Source organism: Dendrobates tinctorius, unplaced genomic scaffold, assembly GCF_039654945.1.
Source record: "Dendrobates tinctorius isolate UK_male_01 unplaced genomic scaffold, ASM3965494v1 ptg000138l, whole genome shotgun sequence".
Classification (NCBI taxonomy): domain Eukaryota; kingdom Metazoa; phylum Chordata; class Amphibia; order Anura; family Dendrobatidae; genus Dendrobates; species Dendrobates tinctorius.
Window position 1 is genome coordinate 3,825,831 of NW_027361806.1, and position 23,025 is coordinate 3,848,855.

At 46.6% G+C, this 23,025-nt stretch overlaps 1 protein-coding gene across 1 annotated transcript; it reads right to left on the reverse strand.

Moving 5' to 3' along the window:
* Window positions 1-2,219: 2,219 nt before the first annotated feature.
* EIF2B3 (eukaryotic translation initiation factor 2B subunit gamma) lies at window positions 2,220-20,732 on the reverse strand. Its single transcript, XM_073544425.1, has 12 exons — window positions 20,574-20,732; window positions 14,757-14,911; window positions 13,931-14,079; window positions 12,613-12,772; window positions 12,165-12,276; window positions 10,117-10,206; window positions 9,567-9,661; window positions 8,063-8,253; window positions 7,830-7,901; window positions 7,275-7,423; window positions 4,915-5,018; window positions 2,220-2,356 (listed from the first exon to the last, which is right to left on the reverse strand). The coding sequence occupies exons 2-12, from the start codon at window positions 14,908-14,910 to the stop codon at window positions 2,304-2,306; spliced, it is 1,329 nt and encodes a 442-aa protein (XP_073400526.1). The 5' UTR covers window position 14,911; window positions 20,574-20,732; the 3' UTR covers window positions 2,220-2,303.
* Between the last annotated feature and the right edge of the window lie 2,293 nt (window positions 20,733-23,025).

Genomic DNA, 23,025 nt, shown 5'->3' on the forward strand with positions numbered 1-23,025 from the left:
CGATCCTGGTGTGGGGGACAGAATATCCAAACACATCATACAACATGGAATAAACGAACAATTAGCTTGCCCTCTGTCTTTTTTTTTTACTCCTCTCTGTTCACTGCACCCTCCCAATTTGTAACTGGCTGGGTGGTCTTCCCCACCACCACCACTACCCCTCCTCCTTACCCAAACACAATTAACCATTTAAACACAAGAGAAAGAACTGATTACATTGTGACATAGCCTGGAGGAAGTGGGGGAAGCACAGGATAGAGGTGGCAGAGGGGGGTCCCATGGACAGCAGTGGTAGAGGGACTGTGGGAGAGGTGAATGGGGGGATTCTGCTCCTGGTGTTCTACAAACTGGACAAGGAACTGAGCAAAATAATACATTAGTATTGCGCTGGAAAGGAGTGATCACCAATCATAGCATTTGATATAAAATTGGACAATTTGCTGCTAATGAATGGTATTACAATGTGTCCAATGTGATAAAAGAACAGGATATAACAAAGAAAACTCCAAATTGTACGGATGCCCCTTTTCTCGAAGGAAAGGACATTTCAAGTTGATATTGGTGAGAAAAATAAAAATAACCTCTTGTATTATTGGTGTTCTCCCCAAATTGCAGGAGGATGCGCAGATTTTACATTCTCTTTACATCGGGTGGAGTTCCTGATTCCCACATTATCGGCCTCTACCACTGTTTATTAATTTGCAAGTCTATTCATAATACTGCCCCTATGTACAAGAAAATAACTACTATAATACTGCCCCTATGTACAAGAATATAACTACTATAATACTGCCCCCTATGTACAAGAATATAACTACTATAATACTGCCCCCTATGTACAAGAATATAACTACTATAATACTGCCCCTATGTACAAGAATATAACTACTATAATACTGCCCCCTATGTACAAGAATATAACTACTATAATACTGCTCCTATGTACAGGAATATAACTACTATAATACTGCTCCTATGTACAGGAATATAACTACTATAATATTGCCCCCTATGTACAGGAATATAACTACTATAATACTGCCCCCTATGTACAAGAATATAACTACTATAATACTGCCCCCTATGTACAAGAATATAACTACTATAATACTGTCCCCATATACAAGAATATAACTACTATAATACTGCCCCTATGTACAGGAATATAACTACTATAATACTGCCCCCATGTACAGGAATATAACTACTTGTATGACTGGTCCATACAATCAGAGCAACTGTTACCACCCACCTTTCGTGTCTCCCTCTTTCCTCATAGACTGTAAGCTTGCGAGCAGGGCCCTCACTCCTCTTGTTATTTGTTATAATCTACTATATGTGATTATTGTTATGCTGTAATGTCTATTGTCTGTACAAATCCCCTCTGAAATGTAAAGTGCTGCGGAATATGTCGGCGCTATAAAAATAAAATTTATTATTATTATTATTATTATTACTATAATACTGCCCCCTATGTACAAGAATATAACTACTATAATACTGTCCCCTATGTACAAGAATATAACTACTATAATACCGCCCCCTATGTACAATATAACTAGTATAATACTGCCCCTATATAAAAGAATATTACTATAATACTGCCCCCTATAAAGACTTATGCATAGGAGATTTTTTGGCTCTCGTGAATTGTCTTTCTTTTTATTATAGATGTGTGAACGTCCGTTTGACAGCGTGAAGGGAGACACAAGAGGTAAATTACACGTTCTATGCCATGTACCCTACAATTATAGTGGGCGGGCCGCTGACAGGTGCCCATTACTTTTACTTTTAATTTGTGTTACTTACGAGATGGATTAAACAACATGTAAACATAATCTCACGGTGACTACAGGACACCGGGGCGCCATTGCTGGACAGTTATAGAATTACTGTATGGTATTCCTGATTAGCTGTGGTTCTGCACGTACAGGGGAAGGGGGAGGATGACGGCAGTGATACGGTACATGCACCATACAGAGATTAGATGGTGAGCTGGGGGTCAGAGATGATAGGAGTGATACATTGCGGATACGCTGGAGCAGATAATGGATGAGCGTTTTCCTTGGATTACCTGCGAGGGGGGGCGGGGGTCACCATTAGATATATACCCGGACAGCATCCATGGATTTTACGGAGAATAACTCATGCACCAGAATGTAAAGACCCTGCAAATAAAGGGGAGCAGGCAGAATCCCCCATAAACCACAGCTCGCAGATAAACCTCCAAATCCTTTATTCTCTAATATAAATAAGTTGTTGATGGTGGGGGGAGCGGCAGCTTCTTCGGGATGGGGGGCACACTAGATCTCCATTAGTTGCTCGTTCCCCACAATGATCTCATTGATGCGTTTTTCTGCGGAGATAAAATGAGTAAAGTAGATTATGCAGCGATCAGGAGGTCAGCGGCCACTTCTGTAGTCCGTGGCCCCAAACTAGGAGCCATACAAATCTCTATATGTGAGCACTATTCATATTTGTTGTCCCGTGCTTCGTGCCGCAACGATGGCGTCGCTTACAAATAAGAAGTGGTGTCGGGGATCCTGGCTAGGGAGGGGATTGGCAGGCCTCTGGTTGGAGGCCACGGACTACCGACGTGACCCTGGACTGGCGTCTTGCAAATCTTTTTTAATCATCAGTAATCACAAAGTAACAAGCACAATGCAGCGTTTACCTTTATTAAAGGGAAGGGACCATTGGACTGCAAGGTACACGATAATAACATTACGGCACAGTGACGTCACATCAGCATAAGGCTTCATTCACACCTCTGATTTTTCCACGTATGAGAAAAACGAACCAATTTTTCAGATCAGACTTATCAAAGAGTGCGGTGCGAGTGACATCCGATTTTAACGTACGTGGAGAAATTAAAAAAAAAAAGTTTCTCTACTTTTTCCATTGTAACAGTCCGTGAAAAATCACACTGCATTCGGACGTCATCCGATTGGTGATTCTGATTCGACCCTCAAATCAAAATCACACCTGACTCCGCAGTCGGACAGGTCGTCTCGATCCTGGAGAAACGACGGACATGTGAATCACCGCACAGACTATCACCGGTACGAGTGCCAACCATGAAAACCACAGACAGCACTCATAGGTGAAAACTGGACATGTGAAGGGACCTAAAACAGACGAAGACTCAAGGCAAAGCTGTTATAGTGCCCCCCTAATAAGACTCCTGGTTCCACCATCTCCATTTAGAGGGTCCCAGAAATTACGAATTGTTTCTGCAATCTTTGGTATTCCTGCCCCCTAGCAAAGATACCCCCGGCCGTGGAGACCCCCCAATATGAGTGAGATCAGTAAGTGATGGAGCACCGCAGGCCCCAGTCACGCTTCTTATACACCTGCAGATGAGCGTGACCCCTGCAGAGACTGTTGAGTCTGGCCTTAGAGGTGGTCTCCAGATCAGCTATGACTTTGGTTGACACAACCCTGCAGATGCTTACAATAGCCGTGTGAGTATTTACACCGCGTTGTACAATGGCAGAGGCTTCGCTTACATTTGTGGGGCACTCGTGCCGGGTCTCTGGGAGGTGGAATCGGAAGCCGTGTATTTTATCTTCTTATATTCTATACTGACACTTAGTTCCCACTGTGCCGAGACCACCCACAGAAGACAAATCCCAGTCTATACTACCCCCCACCTTCATGAGGACTGCAGGCTTCAATAGCACCACACACGCCCCGCATAGAGCGGCTATTATGGGGACGATGGACGTTATTATGTGCACAGAATATCCAATGATCAATGTAAATCCTGTCATATCAGCAGATGAGCGGTTAACCCTCAAAAGGCCAGGCTTCTCTGGAGTATTTTCAACGAAATGTGGCATCACATACAGAGTAATAATGATACAGACAAAAAAAAAAAAAAAAATGACCCTACAGTCCAAGCCTTGTTTTCCATCGCAAAGTTTATCAATGGCTTTGCCACGCTGAATGCACTTGGGCAAATCATCAACATCCACTGCTGGCAGCTCCTGAGTCAATGACGTCCAAGATGTGATCAATGGGAGACAAGACCGGAGACGCTGCAGGTCACGATAGCACATTTAGACCACACAGGCGGCTCACAGTAGCACAAGCAACATGTTGGCTGGCGCTAATAATTCCTGGGATACTTTGGAGAAATGGTCACCCATACTCAATGCATCGAGATGTTTTTTTCCCCATTAATTGCTTATCATTAGCACTTCTATCCACCCTGCGATTTCCATAATTCCATGACTTTTTATTCTTGGTGTTGTATGGAGGAGTGTCTCTGGCCTTATAATGAGATACCTGCCAGGCGAAGACTCACGGATGTGACCACATGTAGCCAAAGTGGATAACCTCTTTGTCACCCAATCTATTTTTTTACTTAAATGCATGTTATTGAGGCTAAAAATCAGTTTTGCAATTGAGGTTTCATTAGAAATGTGGCACCGTTTGGCTATTAAAAGGTAAATGGTGCAAAATTTTAATGAAATCCAATTGCAAAAATAATTTTTAGCCTCAATAACACAAAGTAAAAAAAAATAAATAAATAAAATACTGTCCTTAAAAATGAACCCAAATCTGGGTATTGTACCTCCTGCGGTGGAGCCAGATGGCAGCTCACCTATACGGTGTTATACAACATGAAATCGGGAAGCTTTACGTTTTTGATCCAATTCTTCGGACAGGAGCAGCTCTTTGGCTGCAGATGTTCTCTTACTCAGCTCTTGGAAACTTAAGGGCACACAGGTCATAGGAACAGCGCAGTGGTGGCACTTAGTTTGACTATAAGGGCATGTGTGCACAGGATCATATAGATGAATGGGACATCGAGGAGGAAAAAACAGCAAAAAAAAAAAGCAAAACAATGCAGACTGGGGTCCACAGGAGGACACCCGGCATCAGGACTCCGCTCTGGACATTACTCACCTTTATTATTGATTCGAAGACCTGAGCCGACCAGACAATCTTTAACATCGGCCCCGCTGTGTATCACTGCTTTGTTACAGATGACGCTTCCCTGGAGGGTGCAACTAAGGGAAAAGCAGAGGACAGGAGCGTGAGATACCGACAACCGAACGACTAACACTGACAACCCTTCTCTCCCTGGGAATAGAAGATGCTGATTGAGCACTAGACGTGGGGTCTGGTAATGCAGTCCAGAGGAGTTTCTCACTTTATACAAATGAAGCTTAAAGGGGTCATCCGTCCTAAAAGTACACAGAGTGACTGCAGACTTGTGAATCCTCACATCATGCGCACTGCGTGCTGTGAGGATTCTCTAGAGCCGGGAGAGGCAGCAATGTGACTGCAAGTATATGATTTGCAGACATGTGGTCATGTGTCAACTAGATGGGCACTGCCTCGCGCAATGCAAGTGAATGGAACAAGGCTGCAATCAGGCTAGTGGGAACGGGGCCGGACACAGGGCTAGTGGGAACGTGAAAGAACGCAAATCACATGAACGCCTGCTTGTGGCGCTGGAGAATCCTCACAGTGTGCACGATGTGAGCATTCACAAGTCCGCAGTCACATACAGTGAGGCTTTTGAGGATAACACAGTCCGCCTGATGTCTGTTTTGGGGGCTACATGACACTAAGCAGCGTCCTTCTCCTGCTAGTCTACAGTTTCCTGCGCTGGTGTGAGCGTCACTGAAGCTTATAGAACTTGATGCCGCAATGAAGACGGTAGCCAAGAACGACGAGCAGAACGCTCGTTGTGGGGGTCCGTATTATCCTAAAAAAAACCTCTAATAGAGTGATTTAGAAAAATGATTATGCAGCAAAGTCCGGCACTGTAATCGATTTCTTGAGAAAGTCTAGGTACGCTTAAATAACTGTATAATGCCAAGATCTCCAGCTTAGCATCATTCCTTGACAGCAAGCAGAGATCTTAAGAATGTAAACAAAATGAATGGAAACCTTGGAATGAAGCTGCCCTTATCTGTCAGCACCAATCCACCCTTTTATTTTCAGGGTAGATAAGTAGCAGACAGAGATTACCTAGTAGCAGCTTTCTCTCCTCTCAGAGCTCTGGTGTATGGGGGGGTCCGGAGAGATAGCGATGGGCATGAGTTTGGGTTCATTTAGCTGCTACTGCTCAGCTTCAGTGTCAGTCTTCACATTCTGTTCATCAACCATATAACCATGAGATAGCGTCTACCCAGGACCCCTATGATCAGTAACACTGCTGCCTTTCTGTCAGGAGTTTGCAAAACTTGAAAAATGTTATGACTTTAGGTGTTTTTACCAGTCCTGGCAACTTTTAGTATAGGACGAAGCTCAGTTGGGATGGGATGTGGCCAGAACTCCCAACAAAATTCATCATATGTGACCCCACAAGGTACACGACGCGGCACCTCTTACTGCAGTGCTCCTGGCACGTGTGTCTGCCATATTTTCAGCGCTCACAGATCTCACAGCGGCCATATCACCGGCCTTTAATGATTATGTTTCTGAAACCCTCACATTTTTAATTCTTTTTTTTTTTGGGAATAAACATGTTCCAGGGGCGATGGTTCCAGCCATGTAAGTCAGAGCGAGGGGCCGCAGCGATTGTGAAGGTGAGGAAACATATACTGAAGAGGGCAGGAGTTCTATGTGGAGATAGGACAATGCCTATGACTCCCCCCCCCACAAGGCGGCCATGTGCAGGGTGGGGTATGGAAACCACTGGGGGTGGGGTCTGGTGTATGTGTGTGTCCTCTGAAGGTGGGGGGGATTACATAATCTGTGTGTTAAAACAGCCGGACCACCTAGCAAGATAAGAATGAAGCACCTCAGCTATCAGCACTGGCCTGGAGGCGTCCCCCACCCCGGGCACACACGCCTTATAAACAATGTGGATAACACACGGCCCCCCACCCCGGCATGATTGCAGAAATGGCAAAGACTGGAATAGACATATCTATCTTCATTAATTATCCCCAGAATGGATATAGCTGAGCCATTCATATTCTCCTGTATTTACCAGAGACCCCCTGCTGCCCCCCTAACAGTGATACATCTCATCAATATGTCTGAATATTCATATAAAGACCATAAAATGGCATCATCATGATGATGGCTGCAGACACCAAAGCATTTTTTAATAGATTGCACATGGACTAATGATTATGTGGGTGCAATATAAGCAACATAATTGGAGAGGAGAGCCCAGGGGAATTTTATGTCAGGGTGGTGATTAAATGGTTAATGTTTTACCTCCCAGCTGATGGGGGACTCAGAAGCTGAGCTGCGGGGTGTAGTGACACCAAGTGGCAAAACAGGGAACGACAGCTGGACCTAACCTTTCCTGTATCGTGACGCCGTTCATGATGATGCAGTTTGTGATCTTCACTCTTTCTTTGATGATGCAATTGGAGCCCACGAGAGAATGCTTCACGGACGTCTTCTCGCCGATCCTCGTCTGTTCCCCGATCATGCTGTCCGTACCCACCTGAGAAACCATAAAAGGCATTACCATTCGGCGTACCGTAATGACCTGGATAATCGTGTCACTAACGAATGAGTGATCGTCCACCAAATCCAACCTTTGATAATAAAAGCTTTGAAACTTTCTAATATGTTTCGGCTTCTTGTCAGTGAATGGAAATTGAATAGTTTTCCGCTAAAATGTCTGAACTCCAGGCTGAAAAATTTTACCTGCACTGATCCATTGTAACAAACTATCAGGACAGGACACATATGTGCTGCTGATGCGTAGGGTGCAGAGACTATTCATGCTGCGGTAATAATCTGCACCATCTGATCATCCCACATTATATCGGCCACGGTTCTGCATCCTGCCATGGTGCATTATGATTAGGATCAAGGCCAGAAGGGGCTGTAACATGGCTCCTCACCATATGCTTATCTGTGATGTCGGCCGTAGGATGCACCCGAGGCTCTTCACTACATATGGAGCTCTGCGGCACCTGCAGAACATAAGAAAGTCACCCCGAGTGACCACCGCTGGAGTTATATATATATATATACACACACACACACACACACATACACATTATATGATATACACAGGATAGATAGATAGATAGATAGATCTGCCACATACAGAATAATCTGCTGTATACCTCACCTGCTTGTTGGCCTCAATATACATGGCCAGGCTGTTCACCCGGCAGAACAGTTCATTATCGGCCACGTGGACGTAGCAGCGCAGGAGGCTTCCGTGATAGGACTCCATCATGTCACCATGGTGGTCATTCCAGCTGGACTTGGTTAATGCCATTTCGAGCAGACTATCACTGGGTATATAACTGGAGATGTCTGTGGGGGCACAAGAGGTGAATATAAGTTACTTGTCACACCATGAATCTATCAGACCATCCCTCCCATCTAACGCACATATGTCAAACTCTGGCCCGCAGGGTGATTAATTATATTTGGCCCGAGATGCTGACACCACCCCCATTATATTGCATGGAGAATTATATAAAGCCCATTATACTGTATGGAGAATTATGTGGTGCCCATTATAGTGCATGGAGGAATATGTGGGACTCATACTGTATAAAGCAGGGTTCCCCAACTCCAGTCCTCAAGGCCCACCAACAGATCATGTTTTCAGGATTTCCTTTGTATTGCACAGGTGAAGCAACTATCACCTGAGCAATACTAAGGAAATCCTGAAAACATGATCTGTTGGTGGTGGGCCTTGAGGACTGGAGTTGGGGAACCCTGGTATAAAGGACTATGTGAGGCCTATTATACTGTATGGAGGACTATGTGGGGCTCATATTATAAGGAGGACTATGTGGAGCCCATTATACTACATGGAGGACTATGTGGAGCCCAATATACTATAGGGTGGACTATGTGGTGCTCATACTGTAAGAAGGACTACGTGGGGCCATTATACTATACGGAGGACTATGTGGGGCTCATACTGCATAAAGGACTATGTATGGCCATTATATTATATGGAGGACTATGTGGGGCCCATTATACTATATGGAGGACTACGTGGGGCCATTATACTATATGGAGGGACTATGTGGGGCATTAAACTGTGTTGAGGTCACCATACTTTGCTGGGGGGTATAGTAGAGTCATCATACTGTGCGTGTATATGGTACTGTGGAGGAATTCACTGTGGTGGTATGATACCATGTATGGGGGGCACTTTGTTGCCATCACACTTTATTATCGCTATTATTTATTAATTCAAGTTTTTTTTTTTATCCCTTATTGCATATTTAAATTAGGCCCCTGGGCCATATGCTTTTTACTTCTCTTACATATTACATTATTCCAGTATTCCCCATTAGTGATTGTATTTTATTTTAAGATCTATGAATTAATACGTTTGTTTCCATATGAAAAGATTTATCGTTATATGCAATAAGGAAAAAACTTCCTCAATTGAAGACTTTTTTAATATATATCAAGGTTGGCCCACGACTTTGTCCAAGTTTTTTTGTTTTGACCCTCTGTGTATTTGAGTTTGACGTCCCTGCTCTAATGTTTCTAATTCTAAATTATATTTATATTAAAGACTTTTTGGTAACATTGTATTTATGGTTTACATAAGTCTTACTGCAAGCATTCCTTTACCACAAACATCAAAGCACTTGTTTTACCTTTCTTGTCTCTTTCGTGTTCCACATTTTTATGTGAGGAGAACTGTTTACTGACCAGATACGGCACCAGCTCCCGCCGAATGGAAAAGAAGGAGCTGCAGTAAGGAAGAAAAGAAAGTATACAGCCTCCTGTAATACACAAGAATGTGAAAGTATCCACATAATGTCTGATGGACCTGTACTGATCCTGAGTTACATCCTGTATTATACCCCAGAGCTGCACTCACTATTCTGCTGGTGCAGTCACTGTGTACATACATTACATTACTGATCCTGAGTTACATCCTGTATTATACCCCAGAGCTGCACTCACTATTCTGCTGGTGCAGGCACTGTGTACATACATTACTGATCCTGAGTTATATCCTGTATTATACTCCAGAGCTGCACTCACTATTCTGCTGGTGCAGTCACTGTGTACACACATTACATTACTGATCCTGTACTGATCCTGAGTTACATCCTGAATTACACTCGAGAGCTGCACTCACTATGCTGCTCGTGCAGTCATTGTACATAAATCACATTTCTTATCATCACATTTACATACTCATTGTCAGCTAAGAAATCCACTACATATTTGCGCAGACAGTACAGATGTGCATCCAACATTCCCATCTTCATGTGGATGCGGGGATACCTAGGAGTAGAAAGGGGAACATAATAAACATGTAATATTTGGGTATTGTAATATAACATCTATTAAGTCATAAATGACATATTACAAGGAACCTGTTAGATTCTTGCTGCTCGTACCATGGACAGCGGGAAGCAGACACCAGACGGCCTTGGAATAATCACACAGAGGCCCCGGCCAACTCAGGTTACAATGCATGGTCAGGCCCTGTACATGCCTGTGATAGGGCAGCCGGAATCCCGTCAGGTTCCCTGTAAGGCACCTCATACACATTTGATCGTCATCAAGTCCCACCAAAACCTGCCAACTCAGCAAACATTTATGTTATTGTGTGCAGCCACCTCCAGAACTTTTATGTGCTCTGTACAGCCCCGACCCACCACTGATTGTGCATAGGCAGAAAGCAGCCAATCATTGCTGTGGGTGGAGCTATACACAGCTCAGCTTTCAGAGAACTGCTAGATCTGCAGCAGATCAATTTATCAAAACTGCAGCAATCAATGCAGGAAGTGACATTGCCAGAATCAGGGTCTCTGCCCTACATCAGGCTGCTCTCATATTAAATTGTTAAACCTGGTAACAGATTCCCTTTAAAGAGAACCTGTCACCAGGTCAAAAGTTTCCAATTTTTGTTCTTTATTTATTGCCATCGTTCCTCTAAGTAATTGTTTATTTTTTTTAATCCGCCATACAGTTCACTTTTGACCTGGTCACATCACAGGTCCTCTGTAAAGGGGGATCCAGAGCCTCTAGCTTCTACATCGTAGGCGAGTGGTGCCAATGACTTTAAGACCCCACGTATCTGTCAAGACTTGTGCAGGATCGGAAGGTATCGGGCACATATACTATTTTAACGCTGGACAACCCCTTCAATATTCTCACTAGGAAGCAACTCCACAACAGACCCCGGTCACATTGCACATAGGGAATGCTACCCACCTTTCCACGGACCCCAAATTCTAAAATGTGCAGTGCACTGTCCCTGCGAGCCAGTCTATACTGCAGAATTATCATTATATTCATAAGCCAGGATGAACGGAGGTTCAGGTCCCTTATAGTGCTGCAGCAGATAGTATTATAGTGCTGTCCATCCTGATCCTCCTGATGCATGAACAGAATGCAAGATCCACATTTTAAACAGGAGGGAGCGATATGCTGTGCCACAACCACCGAGGGTTCAACCTGGCCAAATATAAAGCTATTTATCCTACAAGGGGCACATTGTGCCCAAGGATACAAGGACATAAATATTGGTCATCCCCCTGCATGTAACGTCCAGTGAGAGTGGGTGGCTGCGTAACACCAAAATATCCAAGGGAGGAGGGAAATTGACCTCAGGATGGACACAGGTCATAGGTTAATTGGTTTAAGAGGGGCAGAGATCTCTGCAGGTCACCTACGTCACCTCTCAGAACTTCAACTGAAAGTTTCTGAAGTGTCTGATTGGCTGCAGCCTTGTCACATGGTGCGGAGATGGAGAATGAAGAACTTAATTTGTTTTTTAATCCTACTGGATGAGGGGCTATATTTCTTTACTCATGTAGGATGATCATGATGCGCCGAATTAAAGGAAATTTTTTTTAAGTGCTTGCACCCCTTGACACTGAGCAGAGGTTTTCAACAGTGAAAATCCCAGATGGATCCTTTGGATTATATTATTGACTCCCTCCAGCAGCCATGAGGGATGATGCTCCCCCCCATAGCACGGAGAGAGGCGACATAGTGACCCCATATGTGAGACGTCTCCAAGACCTCCTGTCAGTCACCGCAGACGATCAGCAGAGTGTAAACTCTGTGATTCATCACTTCTGGTGCAGCCACACACCTGGGACTAACAGCTGCCAGGCCGACCCGCTGGATGCTAATTACGGCATGAATCCCCGGATTGTCGCCCACATGCAGAGGAATGTGGATACGTCACCCCCGGGTATAGTAACATGGGCCAGATTGTGCGGACTCACCGCCGGAAGATGCATTTCTTCAGGTCTAGACCATCGTCCAGGTCCTCCTCATTAGCCAGCAGCAGGAGTCGTGATCCGCTGTCGTCCACGCCGATGAAATCTCGCTCCTCCACTGACAATGAGAAGAAGAATGGTTAATAATGGTGACCTACAGGAGCTAGATGCAGAATACAGGCTCCACATAACACATCTCGCTCTGTAGCATCACTGCATCTTAATAAGCACATTTAAAACTTTTTTAAAAGAAACTTTCAGATGGAGAAAGAACATTTTTCCTTTCTGTTGCAAAACATCAACAAGCTGCTGCTGACGGATCTGCTGCTGACGGATCTGCTGCTCATACTGTGCTTCAATATTTGATTATGGAAAATGTCTAAATATAGGAAACCACAACGCACCGCTGGATGCACCGTACAATGGAAAGCAATGGCCCCCGACCGCCACTCACCGGCCTTCTGCTTCCCTTTCTGCCCGGGGACGTGCTCACTAGGCTCTGGCGCTTTCCGCATCAGCATGGCGAGCGTGGCGTTGTGAGCCCGAAACAAGTCAACAACTTCATGCAGAGCAACTTCTGTGATGAGGTCGCAGCTGAGCACTAGGACGTCGCTCTAGTGTAAATCAAAGGAGTCAGACAAGAGTCAAAATACATCTCCCAAATATCTGACTTACTATGGTCATTTACTGCAAATCGCTCCATTCACAATACTTACACTCCAGTCACATCCAGAGCCACATTCATTTCCAGAGAAACATTCACTAAGGTAATACTCCAGTCACATCCAGAGCTGAATTCACAAAAGTATACTCCAGTCACATCCAAAGCTGAATTCACTGCCAGAGCACCTTTTACAAAGCTAATATTCCAGTCACATCCAAAGCCACACTCATTTCCAGAGCAAACTTTACTGAGCTTATACTCCAGTGACATCAAGAGCTGAATTTTCCTCCAGAGCAACATTTAAAATGCCAAAACTTCAGTCACATCCAGAGCTGCATTCACAATGCTAATATCCCAGCCACATCCAGAGCAACATGTACAATGTTTCTCCTCAAGTCACATCCAGCACTGCATTCACCTTGAGAGCAACATTTGCAATGCTAATACTCCAGTTAGATCCAGAACTAAATTCACTTCTAAAGCAACAGTCACAATGTTAACATTCCAGTCATTCCAGAGCTGCATTAACCTCCAGAGCAACATTTGCAATGCTTCTACTCCAGTCACATCCAGAGCAACATTTCTAATGCTAATAACTCCAGTCACATCCAGAGCTGCATTCACAAAGATAATACCAAAGTCACTTCCAGACCAACATTCATAAGGCTAATACTTCAGTCACTTCGGAGTTGTGTTTACAAGTCTTTTGCTGTTCTGTAAGGAGTAACCTGTGTTATTTCTACTGCAGCTTTGGATGTGATTGGAGTATACTGTCTAAATAAAATACACACACAGTAAAATAAGTAAAACTCAATTCAGCAGCGTCAGGCCTCATATGGACATCGGGCTTTTGGCATGCGAGAAAAATACAATACATTTATAATTAAGTGCGCTGGTTCCGATCTTCATCGACAATGCCTCATCTGATTTTCTCATATGTAAAAATAAAAATAACAACAATTGTCCAAGCTTCTCCTACCCTGGGTCACATCTCCGATATTACTGCAGTGGAGCGTGCGGCGAGCAGATACCGGAGCAGCAGGGCAAGATCTGGGGTCAGGTCACGGCTCTGGCAGATATAGGAGGCCGTGGTCCTGGGTGGCTTTACCTTAATCTTTGAGTAGATGTGTCGCAGAGAGTCCGCTGTCCCCCTCTCTGACGCCTTGTCCTCGGGCAGACACACCACCTCCACCTTCATTTTAATTTTCATGTCTGGGATACATTTCTGAACTTCTCGAGTCGTCACTACAATGACCTCTGAGAGCAAAGAAACCACACGTTAACCTTTAAGAAGTTCTCGTCTTAAAGGGTTTTTTTTCCAACAAACCCTTGTTATCCTGCTGTCATTTGTTTTAAAAACAAACTGTGCTTTACACACCCTCCCCGGGTCCGATGCCAAGTCTCTGTCACCGATCCGACGGTCTGTTATTTTCTGCAGCGCTGACGTCACGTTGAAAGCACTGCAGCCAATCATCGAGTTCAGCGGTACTGCTCAAGTTGATGGCACGTGCCGCTGAGCTCACCGCTGTCAACAAGATGTCAGATTTGTAGAGACCAGAAGGAATGGCGGAGACTTAGCTGGGGGAGCAGGGGTTTTCTGAAAATGGAAAACACCTCTAAATAAAAAAAAAAAATGAGAAAAGAATAAAAAATAATAAAAACAAATCAATTCACCTGTTCCCTTGTTTCTGAGAAAGCTGGGTGACAACCATTATAGGTGTTACATGTCCCGCGGGCGATCGCCCAGTCATGTGACCGCGGGAGATCGGAGGATGCATCACAGCATTACTAGATGCATTGACCATTCAGAAATCCTGGAAAGTTGGGTTACAACCACTGTGGCAGCTGCACTGATAGCCTTGTTGGTTGTCACCAGATTTCCCAAAAGCCGTGTGGCCATTGCTTACAGCAGATATGACTACACCAGGACTTACCCTCAAATCCTGCCCGCTCCAGCATGTTCAGTGGGTACCACAGCAGAGGTTTATTGCCCACAGGTAGCAGCGGCTTAGGTATACTGGTGGTGAGGTCCTGCATCCGAGACCCCCCATAAACTGCCATCACCACCGCCTGTAACTCCACCGCCATCCTGCAGGGGGGCAGCAAGAAAGTGACAACATTACAGTAAGAAATCATCATCCAAATCCTCAATTAACGCCTCTGTCTAGGGAGGAAACCTCTGCAGCCTTCAGGCCGGATGTCTCGGTCACTTCTTGACTATTTTCAACATCTCTGATAGCAGGAATGTTATCATTCCCTGAAGGCAGAGTCCGGATGCTGAAGATCTGCTCCTGCTAATGTAATAGTTCACGCTGGTTTTGGTTTCTTTTTACTACTATTATTAATGGACAAAATTATAACATCCGCACCATTGTTTCCATTCACAGTAAGCAAGCAGTGATCTTTGAGAAGTTTGTAACAAAGTTGCAAAACTATTGATTATCCGGTAAGAAGGTGGATTGTCTCCAGCTGTCGGAGCGATACTGAGGCGTGCGAGCTCGGTCTGGGGTGGTCTATAGCGTCCGCACTGCTGGGGGGGGGCAATATCTGCATGGCGACTGCTGCGCTCCCGTTCATTTCCAGGGAGAGACACCGGCGACTTTTTGTGGTAAAATCGCCACAACTTACAAGACGACTATATTACCACAAGTCAGACGACAGCTCCGCGTACGAGGGCCTGAAAAAATGGGGGACGACAATTATAAAACCCACAGTCTGTGATTGATGCCAGAACTGCTGGGACTTGTAGTGTGCAGCTGGAGAAAGAACCCACATTATAATACAGGAAGGTTCTATTGACTGCTGGGGCTTGTAGTACCACACTTGTTCTCTAGAGAGTGTATCTGGCAGGGGGAGGCATGCTGGGACTTGTAGTTCTCTAGAGAGTATCTGGCAGGGGGGGGGCATGCTGGGACCTGTAGTTTCACACTTGATGTTCTCTATAGAGTATCTGGCAGGGGGAGGCATGCTGTTACCTGTAGTTCCACACTTGTTGTTCTCTAGAGAGTGTATCTGGCAGGGGGAGGCATGCTGGGACCTGTAGTTCCACACTTGTTGTTCTCTAGAGAGTGTATCTGGCAGGGGGAGGCATGCTGGAACCTGTAGTTCCACACTTGTTGTTCTCTAGAGAGTGTATCTGGCAGGGGAGGCATGCTGGGACCTGTAGTTCTCTACAGAGTATCTAGCAGGGGGAGGCATGCTGGGACCTGTAGTTCCACACTTGCTGTTCTCTAGAGAGTGTATCTGGCAGGGGGAGGCATGCTGGGACCTGTAGTTCCACACTTGCTGTTCTCTAGAGAGTGTATCTGGCAGGGGTGCATGCTGGGACCTGTAGTTCCACACTTGTTGTTCTCTAGAGAGTGTATCTGGCAGGGGTGCATGCTGGGACCTGTAGTTCCACACTTGTTGTTCTTTAGAGAGTGTATCTGGCAGGGTGCATGCTGGGACCTGTAGTTCCACACTTGTTGTTCTCTAGAGAGTGTATCTGGCAGGGGGCATGCTGGGACCTGCAGTTCCACACTTGCTGTTCTCTAGAGAGTATCTGGCAGGGGAGGCATGCTGGGACCTGTAGTTCCACACTTGTTGTTCTCTAGAGAGTGTATCTGGCAGGGGGCATGCTGGGACCTGTAGTTCCACACTTGTTGTTCTCTAGAGAGTGTATCTGGCAGGGGGCATGCTGGGACCTGTAGTTCCACACTTTTTGTTTTCTAGAGAGTGTATCTGGCAGGGGGCATGCTGGGACCTGTAGTTCCACACTTGTTGTTCTCTAGAGAGTGTATCTGGCAGGGGGGCATGCTGGGACCTGTAGTTCCACACTTGCTGTTTTCTAGAGAGTATCTGGCAGGGGAGGCATGATGGGACCTGTAGTTCCACACTTGATGTTTTCTATAGAGTGTATCTGGCCGGGGGAGGCATGCTGGGACTTGTAGTTCCACACTTGTAGTTCTCTAGAGAGTATCTGGCAGGGGGGGGGGCATGCTGGGACCTGTAGTTCCACACTTGTTGTTCTCTAGAGAGTGTATCTGGCAGGGGGAGGCATGCTGTGACCTGTAGTTCCACACTTGTTGTTCTCTAGAGAGTGTATCTGGCAGGGGGAGGCATGCTGGGACCTGTAGTTCCACACTTGTTGTTCTCTAGAGAGTGTATCTGGCAGGGGAGGCATGCTGGGACCTGTAGTTCTCTACAGAGTATCTGGCAGGGGGAGGCATGCTGGTACCTGTAGTTCCACACTTGGTGTTCTCTAGAGAGTGTATCTGGCAGGGGTGCATGCTGGAACCTGTAGTTCCACACTTGTTGTTCTCTAGAGAGTGTATCTGGCAGGGTGCATGCTGGGACCTGTAGTTCCACACTTGGTGTTCTCTAGAGAGTGTATCTGGCAGGGGTGCATGCTGGAACCTGTAGTTCCACACTTGTTGTTCTCTAGAGAGTGTATCTGGCAGGGTGCATGCTGGGACCTGTAGTTCCACACTTGTTGTTCTCTAGAGAGTGTATCTGGCAGGGGGCATGCTGGGACCTGCAGTTCCACACTTGCTGTTCTCTAGAGAGTATCTGGCAGGGGAGGAATGCTGGGACCTGTAGTTCCACACTTGTTGTTCTCTAGAGAGTGTATCTGGCAGGGGGCATGCTGGGACCTGTAGTTCCACACTTGTTCTCTAGAGAGTATCTGGCAGGGGGCATGCTGGGACCTGTAGTTCCACACTTGTTGTTCTCTAGAGAGTATCTGGCAGGGGGCATGCTGGGACCTGTAGTTCCACACTTGTTGTTCTCTAGAGAGTATCTGGCAGGGGGCATGCTGGGACCTGTAGTTCCACACTTGTTGTTCTCTAGAGAGTATCTGGCAGGGGGCATGCTGGGACCTGTAGTTCCACACTTGTTGTTCTCTAGAGAGAGTATCTGGCAGGGGGCATGCTGGGACCTGTATTTCCACACTTGTTCTCTAGAGAGTATCTTGCAGGAGGAGGCATGCTGGGACCTGTAGTTCCACCCTTGTTGTTCTCTAGAGAGAGTATCTGGCAGGGGGAGGCATGCTGGGACCTGTAGTTCCACCCTTGTTGTTCTCTAGAGAGAGTATCTGGCAGGGGGAGGCATGCTGGGACCTGTAGTTCCACCCTTGTTGTTCTCTAGAGAGAGTATCTGGCAGGGGGCATGCTGGGACCTGTAGTTCCACCCTTGTTGTTCTCTAGAGAGTATCTTGCAGGGGGAGGCATGCTGGGACCTGTAGTTCCACCCTTGTTGTTCTCTAGAGAGAGTATCTGGCAGGGGGCACGCTGGGACCTGTAGTTCCACCCTTGTTGTTCTCTAGAGAGAGTATCTGGCAGGGGGAGGCATGCTGGGACCTGTAGTTCCACACTTGTTCTCTAGAGAGTATCTTGCAGGAGGAGGCATGCTGGGACCTGTAGTTCCACACTTGTTCTCTAGAGAGTATCTGGCAGGGGGCATGCTGGGACCTGGAGTTCCACACTTGCTGTTCTCTAGAGAGTGTATCTGGCGGGGGGCATGCTGTGACCTGTAGTTCCACACTTGTTCTTTAGAGAGAGTATCTGGCAGGGGGCATCGTGGGACCTGTAGTTCCACACTTGTTCTCTAGAGAGTGTATCTGGCGGGGGGCATGCTGTGACCTGTAGTTCCACACTTGTTCTTTAGAGAGAGTATCTGGCAGGGGGCATCGTGGGACCTGTAGTTCCACACTTGTTCTTTAGAGAGTGTATCTGGCAGGGGGCATCGTGGGACCTGTAGTTCCACACTTGTTCTTTAGAGAGAGTATCTGGCAGGGGGCATTATGGGACCTGTAGTTCCACACTTGTTCTCTAGAGAGTGTATCTGGCAGGGAGGCATGCTGGGACCTGTAGTTCCACACTTGTTGTTCTCTAGAGAGTGTATCCGGCAGAGGGGCATGCTGGGACCTGTAGTTCCATACTTGCTGTTCTCTAGAGAGTGTATCCGGCAGAGGGGCATGCTGGGACCTGTAGTTCCACACTTGCTGTTCTCTAGAGAGTGTATCTGACAGGGTGCATGCTGGGACCTGTAGTTCCACACTTGTTGTTCTCTAGAGAGTGTATCTGGCAGGGAGGCATGCTGGAACCTGTAGTTCCACACTTGCTGTTCTCTAGAGAGTGTATCTGGCAGGGGGCATGCTGGGACCTGTAGTTCCACACTTGTTGTTCTCTAGAGAGTGTATCTGGCAGGGGGAGGCATGCTGGGACCTGTAGTTCCACACTTGTTCTCTAGAGAGTATCTGGCAGGGGGCATGCTGGGACCTGTAATTCCACACTTGTTCTCTAGAGAGTATCTGGCAGGGGGCATGCTGGGACCTGTAGTTCCACACTTGTTGTTCTCTAGAGAGAGTATCTGGCAGGGGGCATGCTGGGACCTGTAGTTCTCTAGAGAGTGTATCTGGCAGGGGGAGGCATGCTGGGACCTGTATTTCCACCCTTGTTGTTCTCTAGAGAGTGTATCTGGCAGGGGGCATGCTGGGACCTCTAGTTCCACACTTGCTGTTCTCTAGAGAGTGTATCTGACAGGGTGCATGCTGGGACCTGTAGTTCCACACTTGCTGTTCTCTAGAGAGTGTATCTGGCAGGGAGGCATGCTGGAACCTGTAGTTCCACACTTGCTGTTCTCTAGAGAGAGTATCTGGCAGGGGGCATGCTGGGACCTGTAGTTCCACACTTGTTGTTCTCTAGAGAGTGTATCTGGCAGGGGGCATGCTGGGACCTGTAGTTCCACACTTGTTCTCTAGAGAGTATCTGGCAGGGGGCATGCTGGGACCTGTAGTTCCACACTTGTTGTTCTCTAGAGAGAGTATCTGGCAGGGGGCATGCTGGGACCTGTAGTTCTCTAGAGAGTGTATCTGGCAGGGGGAGGCATGCTGGGACCTGTATTTCCACCCTTGTTGTTCTCTAGAGAGTGTATCTGGCAGGGGGCATGCTGGGACCTCTAGTTCCACACTTCTTGTTCTCTAGAGAGTATCTGGCAGGGGGTGCATGCTGGGACCTGTAGTTCCACACTTGTTCTCTAGAGTGAGTATCTGGCAGGGGGGCATGCTGGGACCTGTAGTTCCACACTTGTTGTTCTCTAGAGAGTATCTGGCAGGGTGCATGCTGGGACCTGTAGTTCCACACTTGTTGTCTAGAGCAGGGTTTCCCAACTCCAGTCCTCAAGGCACACCAACAGATCATGTTTTCAGGATTTCCTTTGTATTGCACAGGTGAAGCAATTATCACCTGAGCAATACTAAGGAAATCCTGAAAACATGATCTGTTGGTGTGCCTTGAGGACTGGAGTTGGGAAACCCTGGTCTAGAGTGTATCTGGCAGGGGGCATGCTGGGACCTGTAGGTCCACACTTGCTGTTCTCTAAAGAGTGTATCTGGCAGGGGGGCATGCTGGGACCTGTAGTTCTCTAGAGAGTGTATCTAGCAGGGGGCATGCTGGGACCTGTAGTTCTCTAGAGAGTGTATCTGGCAGGGGGCATGCTGGGACCTGTAGTTCCACACTTGCTGTTCTCTAGAGAGTGCATCTGGCAGGGGGGCATGCTGGGACCTGTAGGTCCACACTTGCTGTTCTCTAGAGAGTGTATCTGGCAGGGGGGCATGCTGGGACCTGTAGTTCTCTAGAGAGTGTATCTAGCAGGGGGCATGCTGGGACCTGTATTTCCATACTTGCTGTTCTCTAGAGAGTGTACACCCCCCTGCCGCACTGTCAGCGCTATGCCGGGGCCCGCTGGTGGGCGAGTGACCTCCCCCCTCGTACCTGTCAGAGTGCAGCGGTCCCGGCGCCTGTAAAATCCACAGTTCCGGCGCGGGAAGAAGACGGATCGCGCTCAGGGACAAAAAGAACGACAACGCGAACCCCGACCACGTGCTCTCCACGTGCTGTGTGCAGCCTGCTGTCACGTGACCACACTGGCCTCTAGGATTCTCATTCATGGCATTGCGATTTATAGAGATTTATTTAACTTTTCTTAGAATAATATATACATTTTAATTTTAACAAAACAGTTATTTTTTTTGTTGCTGCTGCATTTAAAGAGCCGGGATATTTGTATTTTTCCGTCAGGGCTTGTTTTTTTTTTTGCAGTATGACGTGTAACTATCAGTGATATATATTTTTTCTGGGTCTAATTTTTTTATATTACTATTGTATTTAGGAGGTGGAATTAAAAGGGTTTTTGCCCCGGCTGCAGATTGTCTTTTTTTTTGTACCCTCTTCCCCTCCCCTGGTCCAGCGCTGAGTCTCCACCGCTCCTCCCAGCATCTGCTGTTATCACTTGGATAGCGCTGCAGCCAATCACCGAGCTCAGCGGCTCTGCCCAAGTTGACGGTTGCTGGGATCACTGACTGGCTGCAGCGCTCTCAACGTGACATCAGATAGCAGACGCTGGGAGCAGCGGCGGACACTGAGCGCAGCCTCTATCCAGTGTGTAGTGTTCGCTGCCACCTTCTGCAGAACAGCTCTTATTCTTTTTTGGACCTGGGAGCGGCCGCTACACAGTGCATGGAACCAAAAGTCTCACTGTGCCTTTAAAGATCTTGGAAAATTCTAGAAAACAATGTTCTGGCTTTAGGAGCCTCAGAGGTTAATTGCCGTCATTGGAGCTCACTAGACCTCCAGCAGCTTGGATTGTGGCCTCTCCACTCTTCCTCCAGACTCTGGGACCGCGATTTCCAAATTAAATGCAAAATTTACTTTCATGTGAAAACAACACCTTGGGCCACTGACAACAGTCCAGTTCTCTTTCTCCTTGGCCCAGGTAAGGCTTCTGGCGTTGTCTATTGGCCATGAGTGGCTGACGCAAGGAATGTGACACTTGTATCCCATGTTCTGGACACGTCTGTGTGTGGTGGCTCTTGAAGCAATGACTCCAGCAGCAGTCCACTCCTTGTGAATCTACCACAAATTTTTGAATGGCCTTTTCTTAACAATCCTTTCCAGGCTGCGGTTATCCCGGTTGCTTGTGCACCTTTTTCTACCACACTTTTTCCTTCAACTCCACTTTCCATTAATATTCTTGGATACCGCACTCTGTGAACAGCCGGCTTCTTCAGCAATGACCTTTTGTGGCTTACCCTCCTTGTGGAGTGTGTCAGTGACTGCCATCTGGACATCTGTCAGGTCAGCAGTCTTCCCCATGATTGTGGAGCTACTGAAACAGAATAAGGAAACTTTCTAAACACTTAGGAAGCCTCTGCAGGTGTTTTTGGTTAATTACTCTAATTTGCTGAGATAATGACTTTTGGGTTTTCATTGGCTGTAAGCCATAATCATCAACATTAAGGCTGTGTGCCCATGATACGATTTTTAAGCATTTTTGCCGCGATTTTCGGCGCGAAAACGCAGCAAAAATGTTTAAAAATTGTGTACAGAACGCCCCCCATGCATTCCTATGGCATTCCGCACATGCTGTGCTAATGCTGTGCTTTTTTCCGCAGTGGAATCGCATCGCGGAAAAAATCACAGCATGCTCATTCTTTTGTGCGGAATCACAAAGAATTGCCGCGATTCTGCACCCATAGGAATGCATGAGAATCGCTTACTTCCCGCATGTGGCTATGCCCACCATGCGGAAAGTTAAGCGTCTCATGTGCGGTTGGTACCCACGGTGTGGAGGAGAGGAGACTGTCCTCCAGGCCCTGGATACCATACCTCTAAAAAAAAGAATAAAAAATAAAAAAATCGGGGTATATTTACCTTCCGACGTCCCGCGCTGCCATCCCGGGCCTCAGCGTTCCCAGTAATGCCTTGCGGCAAGGCCCTGTGATGACGTAGTCTCACGTGACTCTAGCGGTCTCGTGAGATCGCTATAGTAACGCGAGACCAATGTCATCACAGGTCTCGCAAGGCATTACTGGGAACGCTGAGGCCCGGGATGGCAGCGCAGGACGTCGGCAGGTACATATACCCCGATTTTTTATTTTTTTATCATTTTTAACATTCTATCTTTTACTACTGATGCTGCATAGGCGGCCTCAATAGTAAAAAGCTGCTCACACTTGTCAAGCACTATGTTTGACAACTGTGACGAACCTGTCAATCACTTTCCAAGCGATGCTTCAAATCACTTGGAAAGTGCTTGAGAAATTTGCGGCAAAATCGCGAACAGAATCGAGGTGAAATCGCGCAGAAAAAAACGTGCGATTTCTGGGAAGGAGTCCGGTTTTTAGTGTGCGTTTTAAAACGCTACGTGGGCCCATAGCCTAACAGA